The sequence below is a fragment of the Hoplias malabaricus genome, chromosome 15, assembly GCF_029633855.1.
Source record: "Hoplias malabaricus isolate fHopMal1 chromosome 15, fHopMal1.hap1, whole genome shotgun sequence".
NCBI classification, from domain to species: Eukaryota; Metazoa; Chordata; class Actinopteri; order Characiformes; family Erythrinidae; genus Hoplias; species Hoplias malabaricus.
The window spans coordinates 15,535,529-15,561,079 of NC_089814.1; the positions used below are offsets into that span (position 1 = coordinate 15,535,529).

Sequence of the window (25,551 nt, forward strand, 5' to 3'; positions counted from 1 at the left end):
GTATGGTGTGTTACTTCTGTGTCTGTATGGGTTTCCTCTCATAGCCTAAAACCACATGTTGGTAATTGGTGTGAACTTGTATGATGCCCTGGATGGACTGGTCCCAGTGTTGATTCCAGGTAGGTTCTGGACCCACTGTCAGGAAAAGAGTACGGAGAAAGTATGAACTAATTAATTAATTAATTAATGCAACAACACTACATGGTTTATAATATGTGAATTATACCAACTACACATTATCAAAATTCCACTTTTCACAGTCCAGCAGTAAAAATGAAAGGTGTATGGAATATATTTTGAAAAATGATACAGACCATAATCATTTCATAATTCATGCTGGAATCAAAACACTCTTAGAAACAATGCTTGCTTAATGGTTCTTATCAGTTTGTCAGTCTCTTACATTCTGAACCAGAAATAAAATTACTGTATTGGAACAATGAATTGTTTTTACACAGTCTTTTTACACATCCATAATTACTCACAAATTAATTACTAACATTGTTATCAGAGGGAAGTATATATATATATTAATTCAAATATCTAATTCACATTAAGATAGGCAGAATGGACACTAGTGTTAGGTAACATTTAGGTTTATTTTTAGTTGAAGTTTTCCATTTTTTTAAACTTTAAATAATATAGTCTTACTGTAAAAAATATAATATTATAGAACCTTATAATAGGCTGATATAGGTCCTTTACGATGTGGAGTTGGTTTACACTCACACATAACATGAAAATACAGAAAATTATATATACAGTACAAGAAAAAAGTTATATTTATTAAAGTGGTCTTTAGGGAACCAAAGTGGGTTCTTTCATAGCATTACTCCAAAGAACCCTTGGCACACTAGAAGTGTGTTTTGGACTGTTTTTGTACTGCGGTGTATGCTAGGTGTTAAGGTATGCATCATGTGCTTTACCCAGACCATTTCCAGCAGGGTTACGGAGAAGTCACTGCAGTTATCCTCTTACAGTAAATAATAAACTGGCATGCAGTGTGTTTGGGAATATGAAGCTCTACTGCCTTTATGGATTTCTCATTGCCCTTTCATGATATATTTAGAGACACAAACAAAGCATCTCATCGGAGTGGAAAAGGATGGTTATCCTTCTCCTGTATGTCATTAGGATTTACTAGCAATCGTGATTCAACAGAATCATTCTGTGGGTCTTTCTCTGGGCCATACGCAAATAATTATGATAAGGTTATGCAGCTCTGACTCGGGCCTTACTCAACCCAGCCTCCTCAGCTATTAAACAATGAACAGTAAATACTATACAGCCCAATCCCTCGACCATTCTCCACGGCCTGGGGAGAGAATAGACCTCTGTGTTCAGTGCAGTTGGACATTCTGTCCTGCGGTCTTGTGTTTCTGCACTTTAACTAAGACACTTATTGTAAAAGACAGACAAGAAGAATAGTGTAGTTTCGCTTGACCTTTTTCTGATGTGGCCAGTATGCGCTCCAACATGTGCTCCCCTGACAGTACAAATAAATCAGGCTCAGGAATAAGGGATTAGGTCTGATGAAGCGGTGTGAGTGTGTGTTTTCGGAGCTACATTAGCCAGCCGTGGCTGTTGCCAGGTGATCATGTGTGATATTTTTTTTACCTAATCAATGGCTGTGTTTCCTTTTATTTGATCCTAACTGACGTTCTTGCATTAGGGGCCTAAGAAAACTCGGGACTGGAAGCAGTGTTCCTACACAAAGCTCCTTTCTGTGGAATATTGCATGGAAGACATTGTATTGAAAGAAAGAGAAGTGCTGAATTTTCTACTACTTTTTGTAGAACATGTTTATCTTCTTGAAGATGTGAAAGTAAATACAGTAAATATAGGAGCATTGCCATAAAATAGAAAAAATAATATACAGAATAAAAAATATGCATCTTAAATGTAAAAAACAAATGTAAAATACTTATATATACATCCCCAGTTCCAATGAAGTTGGGACATTGTGTAAAACATAAATAAAAACAGAATACAATGATTTGCAAATCCTTTTTAACCTATATTCAATAGAATACACTAAATAGACACTAAAAAAGATATTTAATGTTCAAACGTATACAGTGATCCCTCGTTTTTCGCTGGGGATGCGTTCCAAGACCCGCAAAGTAGAGGAAAGATATTTTTTATGTATTTAACAAGTATTTAACAACCCACCCTTTGCATTAAACAGTCATTCTATAATGTTTTTTGCTGGAACTACATGTGATATCCTACCAGTTTCTATAATATAGTAATTCCTAAGCTGTGATTTAGCGTAAGTAAATTTCACTCGGATGTGGACATGAACAATACATGTACTGTACGTAAGAAATACTTGTAAATTATATATTTTGTCACCTACAGGCCTAGTCTAATACATAAAAATAATAAAAATATATACTTTTGGCTTTTGGAATCCGCGAAAGATGAACCGCAAAGTAGCGAGGGATTACTGTAAACATTTTTTTTTTTTTTTTTTGCAAATATTCACTCATTTTGAATTTGAGGCCTGCAACACATTCCAAAAGAGTTGGGACAGGGGCAAGTTTACCACTGTGTTACATCACCTTTCCTTTTAACAACACTCATTAAGCATTTGGGAACTGAGGACACTAATTGTTGAAGCTTTGTAGATGGAATTCTTTCCCATTCTTGTTTAATGTATAACCTCAGTTGCTTAACAGTCCAGTGTCTCTGTTGTTGTATTTTGCACTTCATAATGCATAACAAATTTTCAAGTTGGGGACAGGCAGGCCAGTCCAGTACCGCACTCTTTTACTACGAAGCCTGTTTACTACGAATGCTGTTGTAACACGTGCAGAATGTGGCTTAGCATTGTCTTGCTGAAATAAGCAGGGACGTCCCGGAAAAAGATGTTGCTTGGATGGTAGCATATATTGCTCCAAAACCTATATGTACCTTTCAGCATTAATGGTGCCTTCACAGATGTGCAATTTACCCATGCGCTGGTAACAATCCAGACAGTCCTTTTCCTCTTTGGCCCAGAGGACACAACGTCCATGATTTCCAAAACCAATTTTAATTTGCGTCAGTCCATCTCAGATGAGCTCGGGCCCAGAGAAGCTGGCGGTGTTTCTGGGTGTTGTTGAGCTTTCGCTTTGCATGGTTTGCAAATTTAACTTGCATTTGTAGATGGAGTGACGAACTGTGTTCACTGACAGTTGTTTTTTGAAGTGTTCCTGAGCCCATGTGGTAATATCTGTTACAGAATGATGTAGGTTTATAATGCAGTGCAGTGCACTGAGGGATCGAAAGTCATGGGCATTCAATGTTGGTTTTTGGCCTTGCCACTTACTTGCAGAGATTTCTCCAGATTCTCTGAATCTTTTAATGATATTATGGACTGTAGATTATGAATTCCCTAAATTCCTTGCAACTGTACGTTGAGAAACTTTGTTTTTAAAATGTTGGACGATTTGATCACGCAGTTGTTCACAAAGTGGTGAACCTCTAAGGTTCTACTAAGCCCTTCAGGGATGCTCCCTTTATACCTGATAATGACACTCACCTGTTTCCAATTAACCTGTTCCTCTGTGGAATGTTCCAAACAGGTGTTTTTTGAGCATTCATCAACTTTCCCCTGTCCCAACTTTTTGGAATGTGTTGCATGCGCATCTTTTGCCTCAAAGAGACGTTAATCCACATTTTAAGTTACTAATATTTATGAGAAAAATGTGTTCTTTATCATGTTCTTTTCAGCGATAAAGTAAATCAATTTTAGGGAGTTTCTAAAAGTAGAAACTCCCTAAAATTCTTTTTAAAAATGTTAACTTATAAATAATAATAAAATGCCAAAGATTTAAGAGAGGGTGCATTTCCTGGCAGGTAAACCGCCCTACAGGGCATTCCCCTATAACTTTCCTTCTGTAGACACAAATATGAAATGTTTTTGGTAATAGACATGTAGGTTCTAAAATGAAATACCTGTATAAGTGCCATGATTGTAATAATAATGTAGCCAGATTTAAGAGGGGATGCATTTATTTCTAAGTACAACTATGAAATATTTTAGTTATATATACTTACTAACAGTATGTGTAAACTTTCAGCCTCATTTCCATGTAGATATGATATTGAAATATCAGTTGATATTGACACTTCTAAGGTGTGGTTTATAATAAACCACATCCATTTCTTCTGAACCTATGACTGCTGAAAATGTCCTATAAAAAGAATACACTTATATAGTTAGAGCAGTCGCCGAGTCTACTCTACCTACACAATCAAATCTGTCACGGTCATGTGTTTTTTTCCAGTGGGAGACTTTCGTTTTAGTTGATTGACTGTATTTAACTGGAATGAGCAACACCCATTAGATCAAAACATACTTCTCCACCCAGCAGCATGTTTATTTGATGTTTGTGTGATTCAATGCTACTCACTTACATTCAGAGTCATAATTTTGCTGTGGCCACTGTTCTGATCTGAAAGTTAAAACTGCAATTTGACAATAAGGAACAACAACCCAGGCCTGAAGGGAGGGAAAAAAGCCAAAAAGCCCTTCCTGTGTAGGCCATTTGATCTATTAGTTTATGTTTGGCGAGCTGGAGCCGGTATTGTAAGATGTGGATAAGTGGGCTTAATCGGAGTCTGGACTAAATTTGATCCCAAGTGGGTGGGGAACGCCAGGCTCATTTATTGCTTTTTCCTCCCTCTTTTCACACCCTTGGCGCTAAATAAGCCTTTTCTCTGGTGCAACAAATTAAACATAGTAACACGTAACACCTGTTCAATTAATGCCTGCGGAATTCATCAACACTAAAGCCCCCCCATTAATGATGTCTCCGACCTGGCCCCTAATACAACACTGATGGAGGGCCCGAGCTTTTTCCAGGCACCTGATAATACTTTGCAATTGAAGTCTTATGGTATTAATTAAAGCAAAATGGTTTTAAAACCCAACTGTACAAGTTATCTGGTGTCTGTGCCTTTCATCTATGAAAGTCGCTAAAAGGAAATGAGTTGTAAGCGAGTGCCGGACCTCATTAGCCGGTCACATCTCAGAAAAGTGATATCTGTGTGATTTATACATTTCATGCTATGAAGAGGCTGTTCTTACAGAATTATAGAAGCCCAACAGCCAGGTTCACCAGCCAAAGCCAATGATTTATTTACAAATTTGCCACTATATACAAGTGAGAATTTGGCACCTTTCTGTTTAATCCAGTTCATAGACATTGCTGGGTGGCTGAACCCAAGACCCTGAGAGCCAGGAACTGTACCAACCTGCAGGGCCACCAGGCCACCCCACCCCTGGTCTGTTTACACTGATTTATGCTGTTGGAAATGCATGTGTAGGAGCATGCTTACAAAGTCATTACATGACTGCAAAACTGTCTGCAGGTGCTTGTTTCTGTGCAGCTGAAACAGATTTATTAATTGCGCTCAAACAACTGCTTAAGTTTATGTTGAACTGCTTTTTTTGGGATCAGATGTGGAATAATTTGGATGTCATTCCAGATATATTAATCTGAACAAATAAGGGCCTTTGTTACAAAGCAGCTTGAAGAAATCCAGGTCCAGAGGCCTATTGAGATGTCAGAAGAAGAAGCATTCAAAAAACAGAGACTCTCTCCTGCTCCAGGCAACATTGAAATGAAGATAAAGATAAAAATATAAGTTCTAAAGTTACAGTGATGGTCATATCAAAGACGCATGCATCCAGTACTCAAAAGTTTTCAGTACAATACTCATACAGTTTATGAACACAAGACCTACGATTTCCATTCAGAAATAAATTAAATGTGGCTAACAGTACATTGGCTTTATTAAATAGGCATGCCCCGCTGTCCCATATTACTTCTAAACACTTTAAGTCAGTCGGAGGTATTGTTCATTTTAACTTAAATCAGTCTCACATGTCACTAGAAGGAAATACAATTGTAAAATAAATGCCCTCAGCAGTTGGATCATGCATTTTCTTGGTGCAGGCTTTCTGCATATTAGAGTCATTTCATTTTTGGGTTGAAACACCGCATCCTGCGTTATGTTGTTGAAAAAGCATGATTATTGCACACAGTTGTTTGGGAAGATGGAAATAAGCCTCACTTAATCACTTACCAACAGCCTTTGGTCCGTTTGACCTAAGACTCTCCCCTGCTGGAATGAAACCACAACGAGAGCAGAAAAGCCTGGGCCATGAGAACTCAGAGCTGCAATGAAACACATGGCCTACTTACTACCCTCAACCCTCGTCCAGTGCACGAGTCCCTTTATACGAGTCCAAGTATGCACAAGTCACTGGGATACATATCCAAGTTGAGTCACAAGTTACTTAAATGTAAAACCGAGTTCCTTCATGAGTCACCAAATGACTCAAATCATATATCACTTGGAAGTAAATCTACAGGCACACTGGGCTTTTGTCTGCAAAGTTTTGCGTGCAAACATTTGTTCATTTCAATGAGAAATTTGTGTACATGACTTCCAGATGAATACAGTTCTCCTGTGAAGTTTCCCATCAAGTTCAATTTTGGTGAACTTTGAGACACAAACTTGCCTCCCCGACCAATGGCTATGTGGCCTCTGATGCACTCTGTACCCTCTCTGAGCTGTCTGAGCCAACGTGGAGCCAACTATTTTGGTTTCAAAGCTGGAGATATTATAACACTCTTTTGTGCAGATTACTGATTTCCAGCCCCAATCGCAGCCACACCCATTCTGCCAGACAACAACAAATTGCGAAATCCCAGTGTGACCTGGCCTTTTTCATGAGTCTTTTAGAAAATGATTTTGAGTCAGAGTCAAGCTTCAGAGAAATACTTGCTTTGGTTATTAGGCTTATCCAGAGATGGTCATGAATGTGGATGCTACTCACAGGGGCCGAGTCATGAGTGACTGTAAAGAGAGTTGCGTTATGTCTCCTACCCTCCTCCAGATATTACATAGTGCTGTTTCTGCAGTGCTGAGCCCAGAGTCGCAATGACAGAGGCTTTGTTCTCCCTATTACATGTCAGTGAAACATTACAGTTATTTTAAAGCTGTAATTTAAAAGTAAAGATACTACCTAGTGTGCCTTTAAGCCTTTTTATTTAATAAGGGTTACAAATGGTTAACTAACTATATAAACTAAAGTGTCTTAATGAACAAGAGGAAAGCAAGTCTGTAGCAAACAGTGAAGTTAATACTTTTCTTGTGCTATACTGTTAAATATGTAATAACCTTATATGGCAAGATTTGAAGCTAGTGTAAGCAATACAGATTGTCCCTCGGGTCGATTTAAAAATTTACACAGAAACTAGACATAAAAACAACAACAACATAGTGGGATTTACAGCTATGGTTATTTCAAACTGGGACACACAATTGCTCTTTCTATTCCCTCTTATTATTATTTTGATCCTGTGTTAGCTGGATCCTGTGCTGCCTTACTACAAACAAGCCAATCAGAGCAGAGCTCACATCTTATTTCATTCTAAGACCAAAGCATAGGGCTGTAAAATGGATGTGTAAATTTGCATGTGGGCATTTTCTCCACCTCGACCAGAGTCACGTAACTTCTAAGCAGACATCAGATAAGAATTTAAAATGCTGAGTTGATGCTCCTTTTAAGACTGTGTACTCAGTGTTTCAGAAGTCATGCCCCTTGTTTACATGGAGAAGATGTTACAGTGTAACAGATAGTCCGGAGTATGTAGCATCTCTCTGTATTACTGTATTGAGGGTAACGTGTGTCTGTAGGGTTTAGTATGACTGGCAGCTCTCCCTCTGTGATGTGTCTCGGTCAGTGTGCGGTCAGCGGGGAGAGTGCTGCTGTGTTTGTTTGGCTGGGCTCATGTGATGTCACTCTTGGCTGCTGTGATTCTGCAGATGGAGGATGGGTTTTTGCAGTATTTCCCTGTAGCTGTCATTAGGAGCCTTTTCCCAGCACCTTTATCTTTTCTCAGGATGCTCCGCAGGAAGTTTCCTTCAGGCTAATCAGCCCATATGGACCTAGATGTGCCATTATTCTCACGCCCAGGGGGGATAAAGTGATACAGACATTATTAATGACTAGTGACATAATCTAGTGGTCATAGAGTGAACAGAGTGGACACAGCAGATACATTTGACAGAGTGTCAGCTGCTAATGCATATTAGCCCCATGTTCTGTTTGTTTGTCGGAAATATATCAGGGCATGGTAGTGCCACAGGTAGTGTCACTGCCATATATCTCCAGGTTCCTGAGATCCTGGTTCAAACCTCATCTAACATTCATTGCCTATGGTATGTTATCTCTATGTCTGCATAGAGAGATATGCTCTCACAGTCCAAAACACATGCTGATAGGTGGATTGGCTGTGTGAAATTGTTCATAGGCATGAGTGTGTGAGTGGCTGGGTGAGTGTGTCATACACTTTCATGGATTGGTGTGCTGTCCAGGGCATGCTCCTGACTCATGCCTATTGACAGTGGGTAGGCTCTGAGACCCTGAACATAAATACGCAGCTATAGTAAATGAATGAAATAAATATATAGGTGCACCATGAAATGTGTTGGGCAGCACGGTGGTGCAGCAGGTAGTGTCACAGTCACACAGCTCCAGGGGCCTGGAGGTTGTGGATTCAATTCCCGCTCCAGGTGACTGTCTGTGAGGAGTTGGTGTGCTCTCCCCGTGTCCGCGTGGGTTTCCTCCTGGTGCTCCGGTTTCCTCCCACAGTCCAAAAAACACACGTTGCAGGTGGATTGGCGACTCAAAAGAGTCCGTAGGTGTGATTGTGTGAGTAAATGTGTGTGTGTGTCTGTGTTGCCCTGTGAAGGACTGGCGCCCCCTCCAGGGTGTATTCCCGCCTTGCGCCCAATGATTCCAAGTAGGCTCCGGACCCACCGCGACCCTGAACTGGATAAGGGTTACAGATAATGAATGAATAAAACAATATCCAAATTTCCAAAAAATAAATGTAAATGAATTGATGAATTTTCTCTGAATTGATGAGGTTTCTCAAGTTTTAGATAATTGTTCTGAATCATTTCCAAAACTATCATGACTGAAATGACTCATTGAATTTGTTTGTTTTAATGATTTGTTTAATCATAATCATTTTCATAATCAAATTGTTGTGAAATTTATGATTCATTAATTTGAATCATTTCTGAATGAATCATAATCAGATTGAATCAATGTGAAGTTTAAAATATATGATGTCAGTGTCCAAAGCTTCCTACTGCTATAATGTGCATGAAATGTGAAATTATGTGAAACATGTTTTTAATACTATTGTCCATCCTTACAATGAAATTTGGATTTGTTTAACCCATTGATGACTGTGAGCAGACACACTTACACTCAGCACTAATGCAGTGAACACAAACATGCCCAGAGCAGCAGATGGCCAACTTGGCACCTGGGGAACAGTTGGGATTGGATACCTTGCAGAAAAGGACTTCAAGTGTGGATGTTGAGGGATGAGAAAGTGCTGTTTCTTCACTCACCCACCCCAAGTTTTACTGACAGTCAAGGGGATTGAACTCTCCTTTGGTCCTCTACCCACTTCTCTAACATTTAAGCCACAACTTACCTATAGACATGCTATGTTTCTGGATGTCCTACTGTTCCTTGCTATTTAGTGTGACACCGAATGTTTTTGGACATGCCAAAATTGCCATGATGCTCTGAATGGTAACCATTTCTAAAAATTATGTTGTTAGTGATTTATACACCTGCTAATAGCCCATGAGAAATCAATCATGCTGCAGATCTGATGGGTCCCCTCTGTTTAATTTGTTTTCACAGACAAGCGCTCAAGCCTCTGAATGTACCGTTAGCTTAAGGGATGTAGGAGTGGTTACTACAGAAATAATAGGTTAGTGAGGTATTATGGAGCACAGCTGTGTTTGTTTCATTTTCAAGGCTACAAGGGAAAAAAACAATGAAGGAATGTGTACATTCTCTACAGCTGCAACTGATTTCATATAGGAACCATTTTAAAGCACCTGAATGATAAGACACACAGTTCCTTCCTGCTTTTACACACAACCAACCAAAACATATATGATAGATCTTGAAATGGTGGAGGATGGTGGCCTATTTCCTATGATATCATTTTAATGATACTCTTAATAAATACATTTAATCTATTAATTTAAAATACATAAAATCTATTTGTGATATTTTGAGAGAAGTCAGTATTTTGTTATTAAAGTCATAACAATTTCAATATTGCAATTCTATGACATTAACATCAGAGTCCCAGTTCACACAGGCCACACTGACTCAACTTCAGTCTCACTCTACAACATCAACCTACTGACTGAATCCTGCTTTCCTATTAGTTCTAAAGCGTATACACTGTAACATTCATTCATTCATTCATTCATTCATTCATTTTCTGTAACCACTTATAATGTGTTAACATGGGGGAATTTGAGGGGTGCTATCAATTTTTCCAGTTTTACCCCTGTACAGATTGCAGAGAATTCTGGGATAGTTTTTCACATTAACATTAGTCTTAACAATAGACATGAACTTCCACAACTCACAGAAAAATACAATAATTTGCTGTAATTTTATAAAAGTGTTACTGTCAAACATTCACTATAAAATTACAGAAACATGGAAGCAGTGGGACATTATACTTATAACTTCACTCCAAAATCTTAACATTGCCACACTGCCATAATCTAATTCATTTTAAATAATGTTCATAAATGTAATTTCCTGCTCTCCAGGCCGTGGATTGGTAATAAATGTGTCTTCTTATCTTTCTCTTCACAGGACCTCCAGGAAAGCGGGGCAGGAAAGGCAACCCTGGTGAGTATTCATTTCCTTTTTCAACTATGAACCCAATTAATCCATATAACAATGAGAAGAAAAGACAAACACATTTGCTGCTTGGATGTCCAAGCGTGTAGAGTCTGACGTAGAACAGCTGTGAGTTGATGACTTTTTGACTCATTAGCACTCGTCCATCCTCATTTGGAGAAGGAATTATACACAACTTTGTGTTTGAAAGAGACCTGTAAAAATAGCCAGACTAAAAATCCCTGAGTGATTTCACCTCATGCCAAACACATAAGGTCTCCTCGGTCTTGATCGATCATCAATGTGAAGGATGTTCCGTGTTCTACTAGGTGTTCCAGTCTCTTTATCCCCTCATATGTTTCCAGTCCTGGTTCGTTTGTGTGTCTTTGATGCAGCGCTGAACAGATGGAAATGCCTATGTCCTTAATGTGGTTTTGGGAAAGTCTTCTTTAACTCTGAGGCTATGCTAACATTTCTATTGTCTCTGTAGGGTCAATGCGAGGTTCCAGCAAATTCCCCGAGCATGTTGTTTGCTTTAATGGCATCCACTTAACCTTGAGAACCATAAGTTGCTTCCATATTGTCAGGGGTTTGGTATCTAAATGTCTTTTGAAACATTTGTGAGCTTGCTGTAGCAAAATCAATAGCATATTACACTAAGAAAACGTTTTTCTTCTGTTTGTTTTTAAAAAATTACACCCAAATAATCTTCCTTTATTTGTGGCTTAGTTTCTCATTGTTCAATAGGTCACCGTTCATTTCTGGAATTTGCATTTGCTTTTCGATGCTTCCTGTGTTTCAGTCAAAGCATGCCCATGTTCTCTATATATATTTAAATATATTACATGCATACATTTTTAGAGATGATTTAACAGGTATACTGATTGCCAAAAACATACAGTCTAAGAAAGCTGTCTCTGTGGTGGTACTTTTGCTGTCAATGTAGCGGTACCCTAAAGTGTACATAATCAGAACCTTTAGTTATGGAACACATTTGTACTATTTTCTTTATTAAATAAAGATTTTTAATATGGGGTTTCCTTCAGATGATCCTGTTTCCTCCCATGGTCCAAAAACACATGTTGGTAGATGAACTGGTTACTCCAATGTGTCTATAACTGTGAGTGTGTGAGTGAATATGTGAGTGTGTGATGCCTTATGATGGACTGGTACCCTATCCAGGGCGAGTCCATGCCTTGTACTCAGTGACTCCAGATAGGCTCCAGACTCACTTCAGTTCTGAACTGGATAAGCGGTTACAGACAATGAATGAATGAATAACTTCACACTCCCAATACCACATCCACATCTTATATGTTTTGTATAAGTGTTTTACCCTTGATTTAAAAGCCATTTTATTAATGTTGTCTTGACTTATTATGAATAACTATTCATTTAAATGTTTATAAACCAATGATTTACCTGATTAATATTAAAAATGCTCTTTATTCACATTTGTTTATGCAAAATCATTTATAACTTCATAAAGCATGTTTTTTTTCCATAATCTCATATAATCACTAAATAATAAACATAACGGTGCAGAAGTACTGAGAGAAGAGGTAGGTCTTTAGCTGGGATTTAAATGCAGAAAATGAAGAGCAGAGACAAAGACTTTGCGGTAAAGAATTCCAGAGCTTGGGTGCCATGACACTGAATGATCTACCACCAGCATTAGCTAATTTGTATTTGGGTACTGACAACAGACCGCTCTCAGAGGACCTCAGTGATCTTGTAGGACAGTAGGGGTGTAAAAGTTCAGAAACGTAGGCTGGCGCCAGACCATGCAGAGCTTTGTATGTGAGCAGGAGAACTTTAAAATAAATACAGAGCAAGACAGGAATCCAGTGGAGCTGATGAAGGACAGGGTGGATATGAGCTGATTTTTTTTATAAGAGAGAACTCTAGCATCAGAGTTCTGAACACACTGAAGGGAATGTATGGTCTTAAACGGAAGGCCACTGAAGACAGAATTACAGTAGTCTAAAGGGGAGGAGATGAATGCATGGATCAGAATTTCAGAATCCTTAATAGAAAGCAGGGGATGAAAGCGAGCAATATTACGTAGATGGAAAAAGGAGGTTTTGGTTAGGACCTTAATATGGGGTTTGAAGGAAAAAGAGGAGTCAAGAAGTACACCTAAATTACAAGCAACTGGAGAAGTTTTTACAGCCACACCATCAAAGTTAAGTGTAGTATTAGAAATTTTTGATAGACTGGACTTTGGGCCAATGAGCAAAACTGTTGTGCTGTTTCTAAAAGTTGGCGTGCATCCAGTGTCTCAGATCCCGAACGCTGGATATAAGGGCAGAGTGGAGGTATTTTTGTGTTCACTTATATTTGAGTGTCGTCTGCATAACAATGTTAATTAAGACCATGGCGGTGGATGATCTGACCATATGGCAACATGTAGATGATTAATAGTATAGGGCCTAGGACTGAACCTTGGGGAACACCTTGTGTTCCAAACTAAAGTGTTTCCACCCACTCCTCAGTGCTATCCTCAAACCATCCACACATAGCAGTTTCAGTTATTTGCCGTACATTTCCCACCATAATCTCACAAGTTCTCTATGAGATTTAAACCAGATTGTCATGGCCATGTCATATTGTTGAGGAGTAGTGTGGAATCTTCCATTGTCTTGTTGCAATATCCTGTAATTTTCTGTGGTTTGCCTGCTTAAACGATCCCTTCAAACACTTCAATAACAGTTACGTCAGTATATGACATACATGCATCTGCACCATTCCGTTTCTATCTTCCAGCCTGTCATGGGAGTAAGAGAGAAGAGGAAACCAAAAATATGCAGAGAGAACAAAAATTCATATATCAGCCAAAATATTAAAATGACATCCTTGTGTCTACATTCGCTGTTCATTTTGTCAGAGACACAGTGCTGCGCTGGACTTCAGGAAACTGTACGGAGTCATGAGCAGAGAACACACAGACATTTACAAAATCACCATTATACAGACAACAGAGGAAGAAGCATGGCTTTGTTCTGTCTGATGACTTTGGCTCATGACGATGGTGATGGGAAAACTGAAAGACTCCACACATTCCAAAACACACACAGACACACACACATACACACAAACACTCACACACATAAAACATGCCACCCCTGATTGTTAGAATGTAGGTAGTGGGGTCTTTCTAACTTCACTCTTGCTCTCACTTTCTCACTATTATATCTCTAATTCCCTCTCGCTCTATCTCTCTCTGTATCTACCTGTATCCCCATTGTACCTCTACCCCATTCTTTTTCTTCTGAAAGATGGTAAGTTTCTCCCATGGCCATGTGACAGAAGACCCCTGAATATAGTTCTTTATCAGTCTGCTCGTGTGTGTGTGTGTGTGTGTGTGTGTGTGTCTTCGTGTGTGCAAGGGCATGCAGAATTTTCTGGTTTGTTTACACTCTGCCAGTGATGCTGTCCAGGGGCTGCTCAGGGCCCTCCCACTCCCATTTCTTCCAGCTCCATTTACTGTCACACTCCCCCATTATCACAACTCTGGAGCCATCAGAGCATCTGCACTGACGTCTTAAAACATTACATTTACTTTAATGGACAGGGGCAGAGGAAACTATGCAGCAGTCATGGGAAATTATAGCTGACATATTTTTACCCCAAAGCCTATGACACTTATAATACTGTAAACCCATTAGAAGAAAGCCAGAAGAAGTAAGCTTCTTCATTAACTGATACTTTATCCATTGATCAGAACCACAGGATAAAAACTAATTTAATCTTTGTTAAATAAAACCTGATGGAAACCGAACTACGGAGAATCACATAAAATGTTGCATTGTTTTTTACTACTCCACACTGATCTTCTGCCTGCCAAGATTGTTTCCACACTGTTGGAATGCTTCACATTTTCTCAGTGGCTGTGTTCAATTCTCGGATGCCACTGATTTAAAGGAATTTTCCCTTGGAACATTCCTGAAATCTGTGGGTGCCATTCGTTGTTTTTAAATCACAGCCATTAAATATGGATAACTCTACTTTATGGCTGGAATGGACATAATGACTATGGCTATATTTCTTTAAAAAATGTTTTATATTAATTTCAGTGAAACTTCCATCACTGGATTGTAATGAAATTTTTTTCTTTTCTTTTCTTATAGAGCTTTATAATGTGGACAATGTCCTTTTTAAGCAGATTGTAACAAAACTGATGACATATCTTGGTTTGGGAGTCTTTCCTCCTCCTATCCACTCGGAGTTACAGAGTGGTTCCACTGTGCTGGAGTTCATGGAAGTTATTTTTATTTTGTAGCTAATTACCTCATGAGTTTTCAAGGTGTAAGTTTACAAGGTATCATTCACCATTCAGTCATAAGATGACCATTTTGTTTCCACATTCATTGTCCATTTTATAGATTCACTTACCATATATTTTCATTTAATTCTTCTACAATTACACACTGTCCTCCATGAATTGCATATTTTTAATCCCTTTTCACCCCACAGAATCAAAAAGAGCAAGTATGATTTGGGTGGTGGATCATCCTAAGTACTACAGTGTGTTGTGGTGATGTGTAAGTGTGTGTTGTGATAATGAAAGTGGCTCAGACACAGCAGTGCTGCATGAGTTTTCGTCAATGCTGGACTAAATAATGCGTGAACCAAAAATATTCCACCCTTTTAAGCATTTTAGGGCTTTATTTTGTCGTGTGATATTTTATAATTGCTTTAAATACATTATAAATACCTGCTTATTCATTGAGATGATTTCATAAATTCAGTTCCCATATTTTATTATAAAATCATCTTTTTCTTAACAGATGTTTTAATGTTTAATGTGTAAAGATACCTGGCTTGTACGCCATATTTTATATATAATACCTGCCATATCAGATCCTATGAATGAATTTCTGAAGCATTAGGAATACAGGCTTAGAACATGTTTCCCCACATTGCAATGAACTGCTACACATATTGCCTTTACTTCACCAATGTCTGCCATGGATCATTATTGTATGCGTAAAAGCTAGCAGGCTCTCTTGGGCTGAATCCCAGTGTCTCCTTTCATCAGGAGAGTGTATGGAAAACACTTAAAACCACAGACATTTTCTCAGTTTTTCAAGTGTTCAGAAAGAGACCTTAAAGCAATAGCTTTGGGGGAAACAAATTTGCACAATTTGCCCCTTTCTAAAATGCAGTTTATCACCCACGACAAGTGTGGTTTTTGTGGTTTGCTTCCTTCAGATGTCTGATGGTTTTAGTTTTAGTAGTGGTTGGTATAATGCCATGGGTAACACCACTAGGGTTCAGTTTCTAGCTTGGGCCAAACCACCTAGCTTTACAGATAAGAGTCCTTGGGTAAAAAACTTAACACTAAATGATTTTGTATTGTATTTGTGACATGATTAAAGGGGCAGAGAGTAAGATCTTTTAGCTTAATACAGTGTATGAAACCATATTTTCATTTGTGTAAAAGCACAAATGTGAATCACTTTGAATCATTGTGTCCTTGCTAGCATAGAATAAGCCCTTCATATATATATATATATATATATATATATATATATATATATATATATATATATATATATACACTGCACCTTTAATATTTTAAGTTGCTTAAGGCTGCAATATTGCCATATGCCATAAATGTAAATATTTTAATTTGGCCAGGAATTAGCCTTGAGCACACAGAATGTCTAAATTGAGTTAAAATAACCTCAAATCATGTTAAAGCAACACCAGCTACACTGTATATTATACCACCATCCATATAAATGGACTAAAGTATACAAACAAAATGAATACATTCATGAAATATATTCATTGCTACTACTTCTAGCTATGTCAGTAGTAGAGAAGCTCATGAGTCGGGATCAGGTCTGTAATCTCCGAGGTGTGAGCGTGAGTCATCTTTGGAATGACAAATCATTACTGGCAAAACAGCAGCAAAACAATATGAAATGTTTGGTGAATCTGTAGCACATCTTCTATTGCTGAGTTTTACTGTCAGAGGGTGTATGAGGGTACCATTGGTCTATTTCTGTTATAACTAACCACAAATGCTCTGCCCACAAGTTGACAGAGAGTCTGATACTTTCAGTGCGTTTAGCTGTCCTCACTGTCAATATTCTGCCATCTGATCTGCCTCCCTCTACATGTCACGCCAAAATAGCCAGCTTGTGATTGGGAAAAAATGCTCAACCAAGTGAGAAAACTCTATTAATATACTGTCTCTGGTGAGTTTATGGTCATCTTCATGGATTTCATATTCAGGTCCTGTAGGGTGCAAGGCATTCCCTAGCTTAAGGGCAAGGCTGCCGTGTTTCTCCAGGTTGGAGTTTCCCTCGCTATTGGATTCATGCAAGTTTCAGAGTTCCTGTAAAAACTATTCAAGTTGGTTGCACTTGTTTTTAGGTTATATGGTTATAGGTTTATGTTAGTCATTACAGATCTCCTGCAAAAATAATAATAATAATAATTAAAAATCCTTTTAAAATACATTTTTGCCTGAGTAATTATTTGATGTCACACTGTAAAACCCAATCAGTTTGCAGAACTAAAAAAAGCTTTGTCTAAATATTTTGAAGTTCATAAACTCAAATGTAAAAAGTATGCATACACATTTAGTTTAAATGTCTACTTCTTCAATTAATGCTTGATACAACTCAAAAATGTGCACTTCTGTTACTCTTACTAATTACGCACTAATAGATAATCAATTTTAAGAATGTTTTCTATACTTCTTGTTTAAAAGATCTTTAACCATAAGTTCGTTCCTTCGTTCCTTCATTCATTCATTCATTCATTCATTCGTTCGTTCGTTCAATGTCTGTAACTGTTTATCGCTTAGGGTTCATAGCACTTTGAACCAAAAGTCCATCACAGGGCACCACACACTAACACCTCTGGACACTATTGCATGTCCAATTTACCTACCAACATGTGTCTTAGGACTGTGGGATGAAAACACAGCACCTGGAGGAAACCCATGCAGACAAGGGGAGAACACACCAAACTCCTCATAGACAGTGACCCCAGGAACCTAGGAGCTATGTGACAGCAATGCTACTGGTTGCAGCACCACACCGTCCACTGAAATAAGCATGTGAATGTACATTGAATTGAATGTGATTTTGATTATATTTAAAGTTAGAATCACTCAAGTCAATTAATCAAACATTAGAGTTGACACCGTGTAAAGAGATTTTCCACTGAACTTCTTCAGTTTTGGAGTGAATGTGGTGTTGTGCCTGTTGATTCACTGGACAGTCAACTGGCACCAGAATAAAGCTTTTCTGAGAATAGTGTCTGAGAATACTTTCATCAACAGTTTACACTGGGCTGTTTGTTTGTGTTTGTGTTTGCAGGAACTCCAGTAAGTACCCGTGTAATCTGTGGGAGGTTAATGCAGAACAAATGTGTAGCCATGGCACAATTCTGCTCAGATTCCCACCACAGTGCCATGTGCTATAGCTAACGCATACATGATGTGGGCCGTAAAGGAGGTAAGATAAGAGGGAATGGCATGTGAAAGCTGGATCTAAGGAACAGACTTTGTAGCAGTTTCTCTGTTTGTTCCACAGTTATGGTCTCCAGCAGTGGCTGTGATAAACTCCCAGCAATGAAAGAAGCACTTATCTTTATAGCTCTCAGATTCTGACCTCTTTCCACACTTAACCAAGGTTTTACCACAACTGTGTGTGTGTGTGTGTGTGTGTGTGTGTTTCCAGTGTGAAAAACCCATGTGCCCTAACATCCTCCAACTTACATATATCATTCCTTTCCAGCAAGTTTTTACTGTTGTTACTGAGTCATTTTATTATTATTATTATTATTATGAGGCACACAGTCATCATGTCTTCATCACTTTCCCCTGTATTTAAAAAAAATCTACTCAGTGCATATCCATGTGCCACAGCAGTGTGGCTGCCTTCACAATCTGCAGATCCAGTCTTAGTCATGACTTTAAATATGTATTGTATCATGTTTCTTTTATCTGCTGAACCTCTCTGGGTTCATTTGATAAAACTCACTTTAGAGGCAACAGTTGTGTGTGCACTTAATCCTAATCCAGATTTAACGTTGTTTTATTCCTGTTAATCCCAACAGGGCACTCCAGGGCGGGATGGCTACCCGGTAAATATCTCTCTAATTCTCCTCACTGACCAACTGCTTCCAGACAGCTCTGTGCCTTTGATATTCTGATATTTGAAGTGTGCTCTACAGTAACAGAGAGCAAGAGGGAAAGAGAGAGTCAAACTGGAAACACTATAAAATGTCAGAGAACTCCACCTGCTGGAGACATTATGGCTGTTCAGTAAAGTGGTGAAATAATGAGCATCAGATAACGATAACCTGGTCATATAATTAACTTCCAAAGTAATACATTTTATTAACAAATATTTGGCAGTAAACCATGATTTCACTCTTAAACATTATGAATACATTTCTTAATATTAATGTTAATATATTACATGATTCTCACTTACGCCCCAACCATTCATTCAAGTATATGGAAAACCATTGTACCAAGGCCAGTACTTTCTCTCCCCTCATCACTCAGCATGATGCAAGCCAAGGCTGATATCTCTAAGATAACATATGTGTGATATCTCTAAGAGAACATATGCATGTGTAAGTCTTCCCCCTCATAGCTTGGATGGAAACCAAGAAAATGGTCTCCCTCAAAGCTATGACTAAAATAAACTATGCAGGAGATGGGAAAATGTTTTTGATGTTTAATAAAAGTTAATATAGCATTTATAATTCCATAAAATCTTTAGACCATTGTTATTTTTGTATTCGTTATGAAATTTTGCCACAAAAATGAGAAGATCTGGCATTTTGATAACAATAAAGATATATAGAGTTTATAAAATATACAAAAATGTTTTTGTTTCCTGGCTTGTGCCCTTTGCCTCTTGGAAGAATCTCGATCCACTGCAATCCTGATCGGGATTATGTGGTTACAGCAGCAATGAATGAATGCAGGAATGAATGCATGAATCATATGGATACCCCCTGACCATAGTTCTAAAATAATTGATTGTGGCCAAAAGCATCAGTATATCAACACTATGAAACCACTCTTTCTGTTTCACTATATAACCCAGTAGAATTAATTGACCAGTGTTGGGCTTTTACCTATTATTACATGCAAATAAATCATTGGAGGAGACTAACTTAACTGTGCTTAACAAACCTCTAAGAATGCTGGATGTTTATATTGGGGTTCATGTTTTTAGATTAGTTTGTTATCCTTTTGTCATGTGCCTGAAAGCTGTTTAATAGCTTTTGCAGATTCTGTTCTATCCATCAAATGTTCAGCCTCAAAGAAACTACACGCTATTTTAAAAAGGCTTTTCCACTTGGCTTACAGTTGTTTGCCAAAGAACAATGGCACTAGTGGTTATGTAAATGAATAGAAACACTGCAGGATCTGAGTGATGTGGGACATTCCTTTTGACCTGGCACAAGAACAAAAAGTAAAACATACTCAAAGTCAGTATTACTAAAATAAAATGAATAAATAAATGTTCTCTCATCTTGACCTTTAAAAACCTCTTCACAAATCCATTTCACCATCTGCTTATTATCATGAATTAATTATCATGTATTATACACAATCTGATTTCTGGTTTCTTCCCACAATCCAAAAAACACAAGTTAGTAGGTGTGAGTGTGTGAGTGAATGTATGAGTGTGTGTGCTGCCCTGTGAAGGACTGGCGCCCCCTCCAGGGTGTATTCCCGCCTTGTGCCCAATGATTCCAGGTGGGCTCTGGATCCACCGCGACCCTGAACTGGATAAGCGCTTACAGATAATGAATGAATGATTTTATATGGCCACACCAAAAACAGTTGAAAAAATATTTCTAGCAACAATTTTAGCAATCAAAAACTTTTTTTCCTCAATTTATTTTGTGCTAGTGAGTTGAACCTGAAGGATGAGAAAAATTATATTTACACATGGCTAACCATTAGCGGAAACAGCATGCTAATTTTTAGCACCTAGCTCCTCAAACGATGTTTTCTGTTTTAATGAAGCCGTGAGGGGTTAAGGGAAAAAAATCATATGCCCTCTGCTGGTCGACACTGGTATAACACGCTATATTTTTCTGGCTCACTAGTAGAAAAAGTTGCACCAATGATGGTAGAACATTTTTCAACTGTTTATAACAGGCAGAATAAAAAATAGAATTTGGTCTCAGGAACCAAAAGTTTCAAAAGTTTTTTTTTTTTTTTTTTTGGCAGACTAATGCAATGTCTTGCCCTATCAGTCACATTAGTTTAAAATGGTATACCTGTCAGAATGTGGAATCAAATTCTAGTCTGGTTGGTAGGTTGTACAGTAGTCATATATTATAGCAAAATTATATATTCATTTATATAATATTATTATTTATATAATATTCATTCATATTCACAAGCTTTAGAGAATGCTGGGAAAATCTTAGTTAACCTAATAATTTTAGGTTGGGGTTTAGACTCAATGCACAGCTTTAAAGTTCTGCCTCAAGATGTTCTTCAATGATCAGGACCACCAGGGAGCAGGTATGATGTGGTTGGTGGATCAATGTCAGCGCTACAGTGACACTGATGTGGTGGTGATATGTTAGTGTGTGCTTGTACGAGTGAATCAGACACAGTAAAAGCATGCTAGTGCTTACAGTGGAGTACAAAATTGTGTACATATATAATTGAACATTTTACACATTTTCATTTTTCATACCTGTTATTTTATACCTATTATGTCATATAATAACCCTGAAAAGACATGTGGGTTCATGTGGGATCACTGGCTCCTTTAAAATAAAAAAAATAAATAAATAATCATTTGATTATGCAGAAATATTGAAGGCTTGACAGAATTATAGTTTAAAACATAGGCCTACATCTTGGTTGACCTCAAAAATGAAGATGTTTTGAAGAGTCAACTTAAAAATTGTCAACGCATGCAATTACACAGTGCATGGTCCAGCATATTTTCAGATTCTTAGGCAGTAGCTACTGCACAAAGGCTGCCTGTTCTTCCTGAAGCCAAAAATGTACATCTGCCCCTCAGCAGAGTTAGTTGTAAGCAGTGTTTCAGGCCAAGAGGGACGAGTGCTCCTGATGTGATTGGCTGCATGCTTTGGCTGCCCCATGCCATTGTAATATGAACATGGAAGCACTGGGTTGTGTGAACTCTGTCCAAGCCAAACAACAGAATGCAGAATACCCTGCCCTCAGCTGCATGTGGACATCCAAATCTCTCTCTCTCTCTCTCTCTCTCTCTCTCTCTCTCTCTCTCTCTCTCTTATTCACAGAGAAAACCATCACATAACACTCTATCCATTGCTCCTGCTCAGCTCATCTTTTTCTCCTTCTCCTACTCGCCCTTGCTTTTCCCTTTTCCCTTCCTCTTTCCTATTCTCTTTCACCTGCCTTTCTCCTGATCTCATGGGTTTGGCAGACAACAGTGACTCAGATGTGGAAATTATGTGATACAGCTGGGGAGAAGTGAGATTTCTTTCTCTCATGCACACTCTCTTTATTTTTAAATTATTTTATTTTTTTTATTTTTATTTTTTGAAAAACATTTTCTGTAGAATTTTGTCTCACGTTAATCATAGTTACTCAAGGCATTAATTGCTTATATGTCTTCAGCTGAGAAAGGTCATTGGCTCTTAAAAACATCCTAGCAATTTTAACAACAGACACAGTAACAAACCAGCTTTACAGATGTCTGGCCCCAGAGCAAGCCAACAGTGGAAAGGAACAACACTCATTTACAACAATCAACAATCAATGACAGCTGCTACCAGTCACTCACATGGAGGAACACTGTGTAAAGGTTAATAAGAAACAAGAGCTCCTCATGAGTTTTAGAGGCACCAAGTCTCCTGGGGTACCCTGTAAGCATGAGGAAGAATGTGTGATAAGACGCAAGACTCAAGAGAAGATTCTTAAAATGAGCATGGGGAAGAACCACTAAAGGTTCAAAGCTCAATGTGAGCTGTTCCCTATGAGAACAGAGTCTTCACAGGAGAAGCTCATTAAGAAGAAAACAAGAGGAGAAGAAAAAACACTTAAGTGCAGGAAGAATCTCTCTAAGATTATAAAAATCACAAAAACACTAAAGGACAAGCACTGGTAAGATCCACTGTGAGGATCCATGACCCAAAAGGACAAACTGTCTAATGGCACTGAACACAGCTTCACGTTCAGGATGATCAGTAGAGTTTTTTCATTCCTTGTTGCACTGTCCCACTCTCACATTGGATTCATACATCAGCCACCGATCAAAGAAGTGTTTGAACCTCTTTGATAAAACAGCATAATTTCATGAGCACATCACAAGCAATTCTACATGTCATGTTTAATATCTACTCTGTGTGCTTGGAACCAGAAGGGAGCAGGTACTTGGCCTAATGGAAAAACAAAGAGCCCAGGAGAGCTGAGCCATGTACAGAAATGTTGTCACTGTGGTGTGGATTGCTGTTTATGTGGTGGTACCCTTAAGGGTATATATCTTTACCTTTAATTAGGGAACAATATTGTACCTTATTCTGTTACGATCGTAGATTTTTAAATTCTGTTGATTTCATACATTCCATTTCATCTCCAGGACTTTTATTATGTTTTTTTTTTTTATTTGACACAGTTCTATAATGAAAACTTACATATATTCACCTCTCCTTCTGGAAAAGAGAATGTAATGTACCTTTAGGGAACACAACTGGACTTTTAAACACTGTGGTGCCTTTAATGGCACATTTACACTGTTTGTACCTTTAATGACAGTAATGTACCTCTACCGTACCTTTTTTACTAAGAGTGTAGAATAGGGTCCATGCGATAAATAAACGCCATAAGAGTGTATGGAAAAAGGACTCAAAAGCAAGAGCATGGGTAAGATCCACAGTGAGGAACACAGACTCAAAAACCAAATATAAAATTTTCATGGGTATGGTTATAGTTCCTCTGTACTGATACCTCTCTATAGTTTCTGAATACCTCACTTTAATCCCCACAGTATGTGATATCACAAGTCCTCCTGCATTAGTGAACTTTTTGAACTGATTTAGAGGACGATTTACGAAAGCTAGACTCACTCACTGTCTCATGATAACTGGTCACTGCTATGAGTCACTGAGAGTTTCAGCACCTCCAGTAGAGTGGACAGCGACCTCTCTGGCCTGCTTAGTGAACATGTTCCAGTGTGAAATGATGGATTGAGCTTTTGTTAACAGAGAAGATCCAGCAAATGGGTTTTGGGTCTTGAACACTGTTATCTGTGTCATCTCTTTATGAAGATGTGTTACGTCCTAAATATAGCTCTATATAACACACAGCATGTTCAGACACACACACACACACTTTCCTCCTCTATCCATCTGCCTCTTTCAATTCCCTTTCTCTCTCTCTCTCTCTCAATCATCCTTCTTCCAGCCCCTCCAAGAATACCACTGCCCACACTGTCATTATCAATCATATGCGTTACATTTATCACCATATCTTTTTCAAAAGACCTCTCACAGATCATTACTTTGATAGGAGAAATCCAGCATCATTTTGCCAGAATCAGTCTCCAAAATAGCGTTTTCAAATACAACTGTCAGTCCACACTCCACTACCTCATGAGTTGTTACTCATAGCTGGGAGATGACCTCAAACCTTGATGCCTCTGATCCACTGAGCACATGTCATTCTTTGATGGATCTCTCTATCTCTCTTTTTACAATCTCTCAGGGTCCTCTGGGGATGGATGGTAAGCCTGTAAGTATTCCCATCTGTCACCCATATTTAACCTACACCACCATATAACCACAGGGAACAGCACAGACTACTCATCTTATAGCCTTGGTGTGTTTCCCCTGTCTGTTTCCCATCGATATCGATCTCTGGCTGTAATTGACCTATTCATGCTCTGCCCACAAATGTGTTATTTCATTTATATTAACATTTATGGTATGTGACAGATGCTCTTATCCAGAACAACTTAGAGTCTTAATGATGTTTCAGAGGCAGGTCAATGCAGCGTCTTGCCCAAGCACAGTCATTGGTATAGCATGGAATACCTGTCAGAATGTGGGATCTAATTTTAGTCTGATAGGTCGTGAGCAGTGGTGTGACTCAGGTTGCCATATTAACTTTTACAAGCTTGTAAAATGCTGGGAAAATTGTAGTTAACCTAATAAATTTAGGTTGGGGTTTAGACTCACTGCACAAATTTAAGATTCTGCCTCAAGATGTCCTTCAATGATCAGGACCACCACTGAGTGGTGATCACTGATATGATGTGTGTGGTGGATCATTCTCACTGCTGCAGTGACACTGGTGTGTTGGGCTGGTACGAGTGGATCAGACACAGCAGTGCTGTTTTTAAACACTGTGTCCACTCACTGTCCACTCTGTTAGACACAACTACCTCGTTTGGTCCACCTTGTAGATGTAAGGTAAGAGACAGTAGCTTATCTGTTGCTGCAGTTTGTGTTGGTCATCCTCTAGTCCCTCACAGGATGCTGTTTGTTCTGGATATTTTTAGTTGGTGGACTATTCTCAGTGATACCGAGGACTTTACAAACCCTAGTAGCACTGTTTTGTCTGATCTACTTATACTAGCACAACACACACTAACACACACTCACCACATTAGTGTCACTGCAGTTCTGTGAGAGTCCTGACCATTGAAGAGTATTCAACAAGCTTTTATCACCTTTACTTTACACCTTGGGGTAATCTCTATCACCACCCTTAAGACCATACTGTATTAGCTCAAGTGAAGTGAGTTAAATGAGCTCTTAGAAGTGTGTGGGACAGAGTGTGAAAAACTACTCATGCCCATTAACATTTTTAC

At 38.5% G+C, this 25,551-nt stretch overlaps 1 protein-coding gene across 1 annotated transcript in view; it reads left to right on the plus strand.

Annotated features, from left to right (window-relative positions):
- Nucleotides 1-25,551, plus strand: part of LOC136667957 (collagen alpha-1(XXIII) chain) — a 122,485-nt gene that overhangs the window by 75,270 nt on the left and 21,664 nt on the right. Inside the window, 4 exon segments of the mRNA XM_066645148.1 lie at nt 10,712-10,747; nt 18,079-18,086; nt 18,821-18,847; nt 24,444-24,470. Coding sequence (XP_066501245.1) covers nt 10,712-10,747; nt 18,079-18,086; nt 18,821-18,847; nt 24,444-24,470 — 98 coding nt within the window.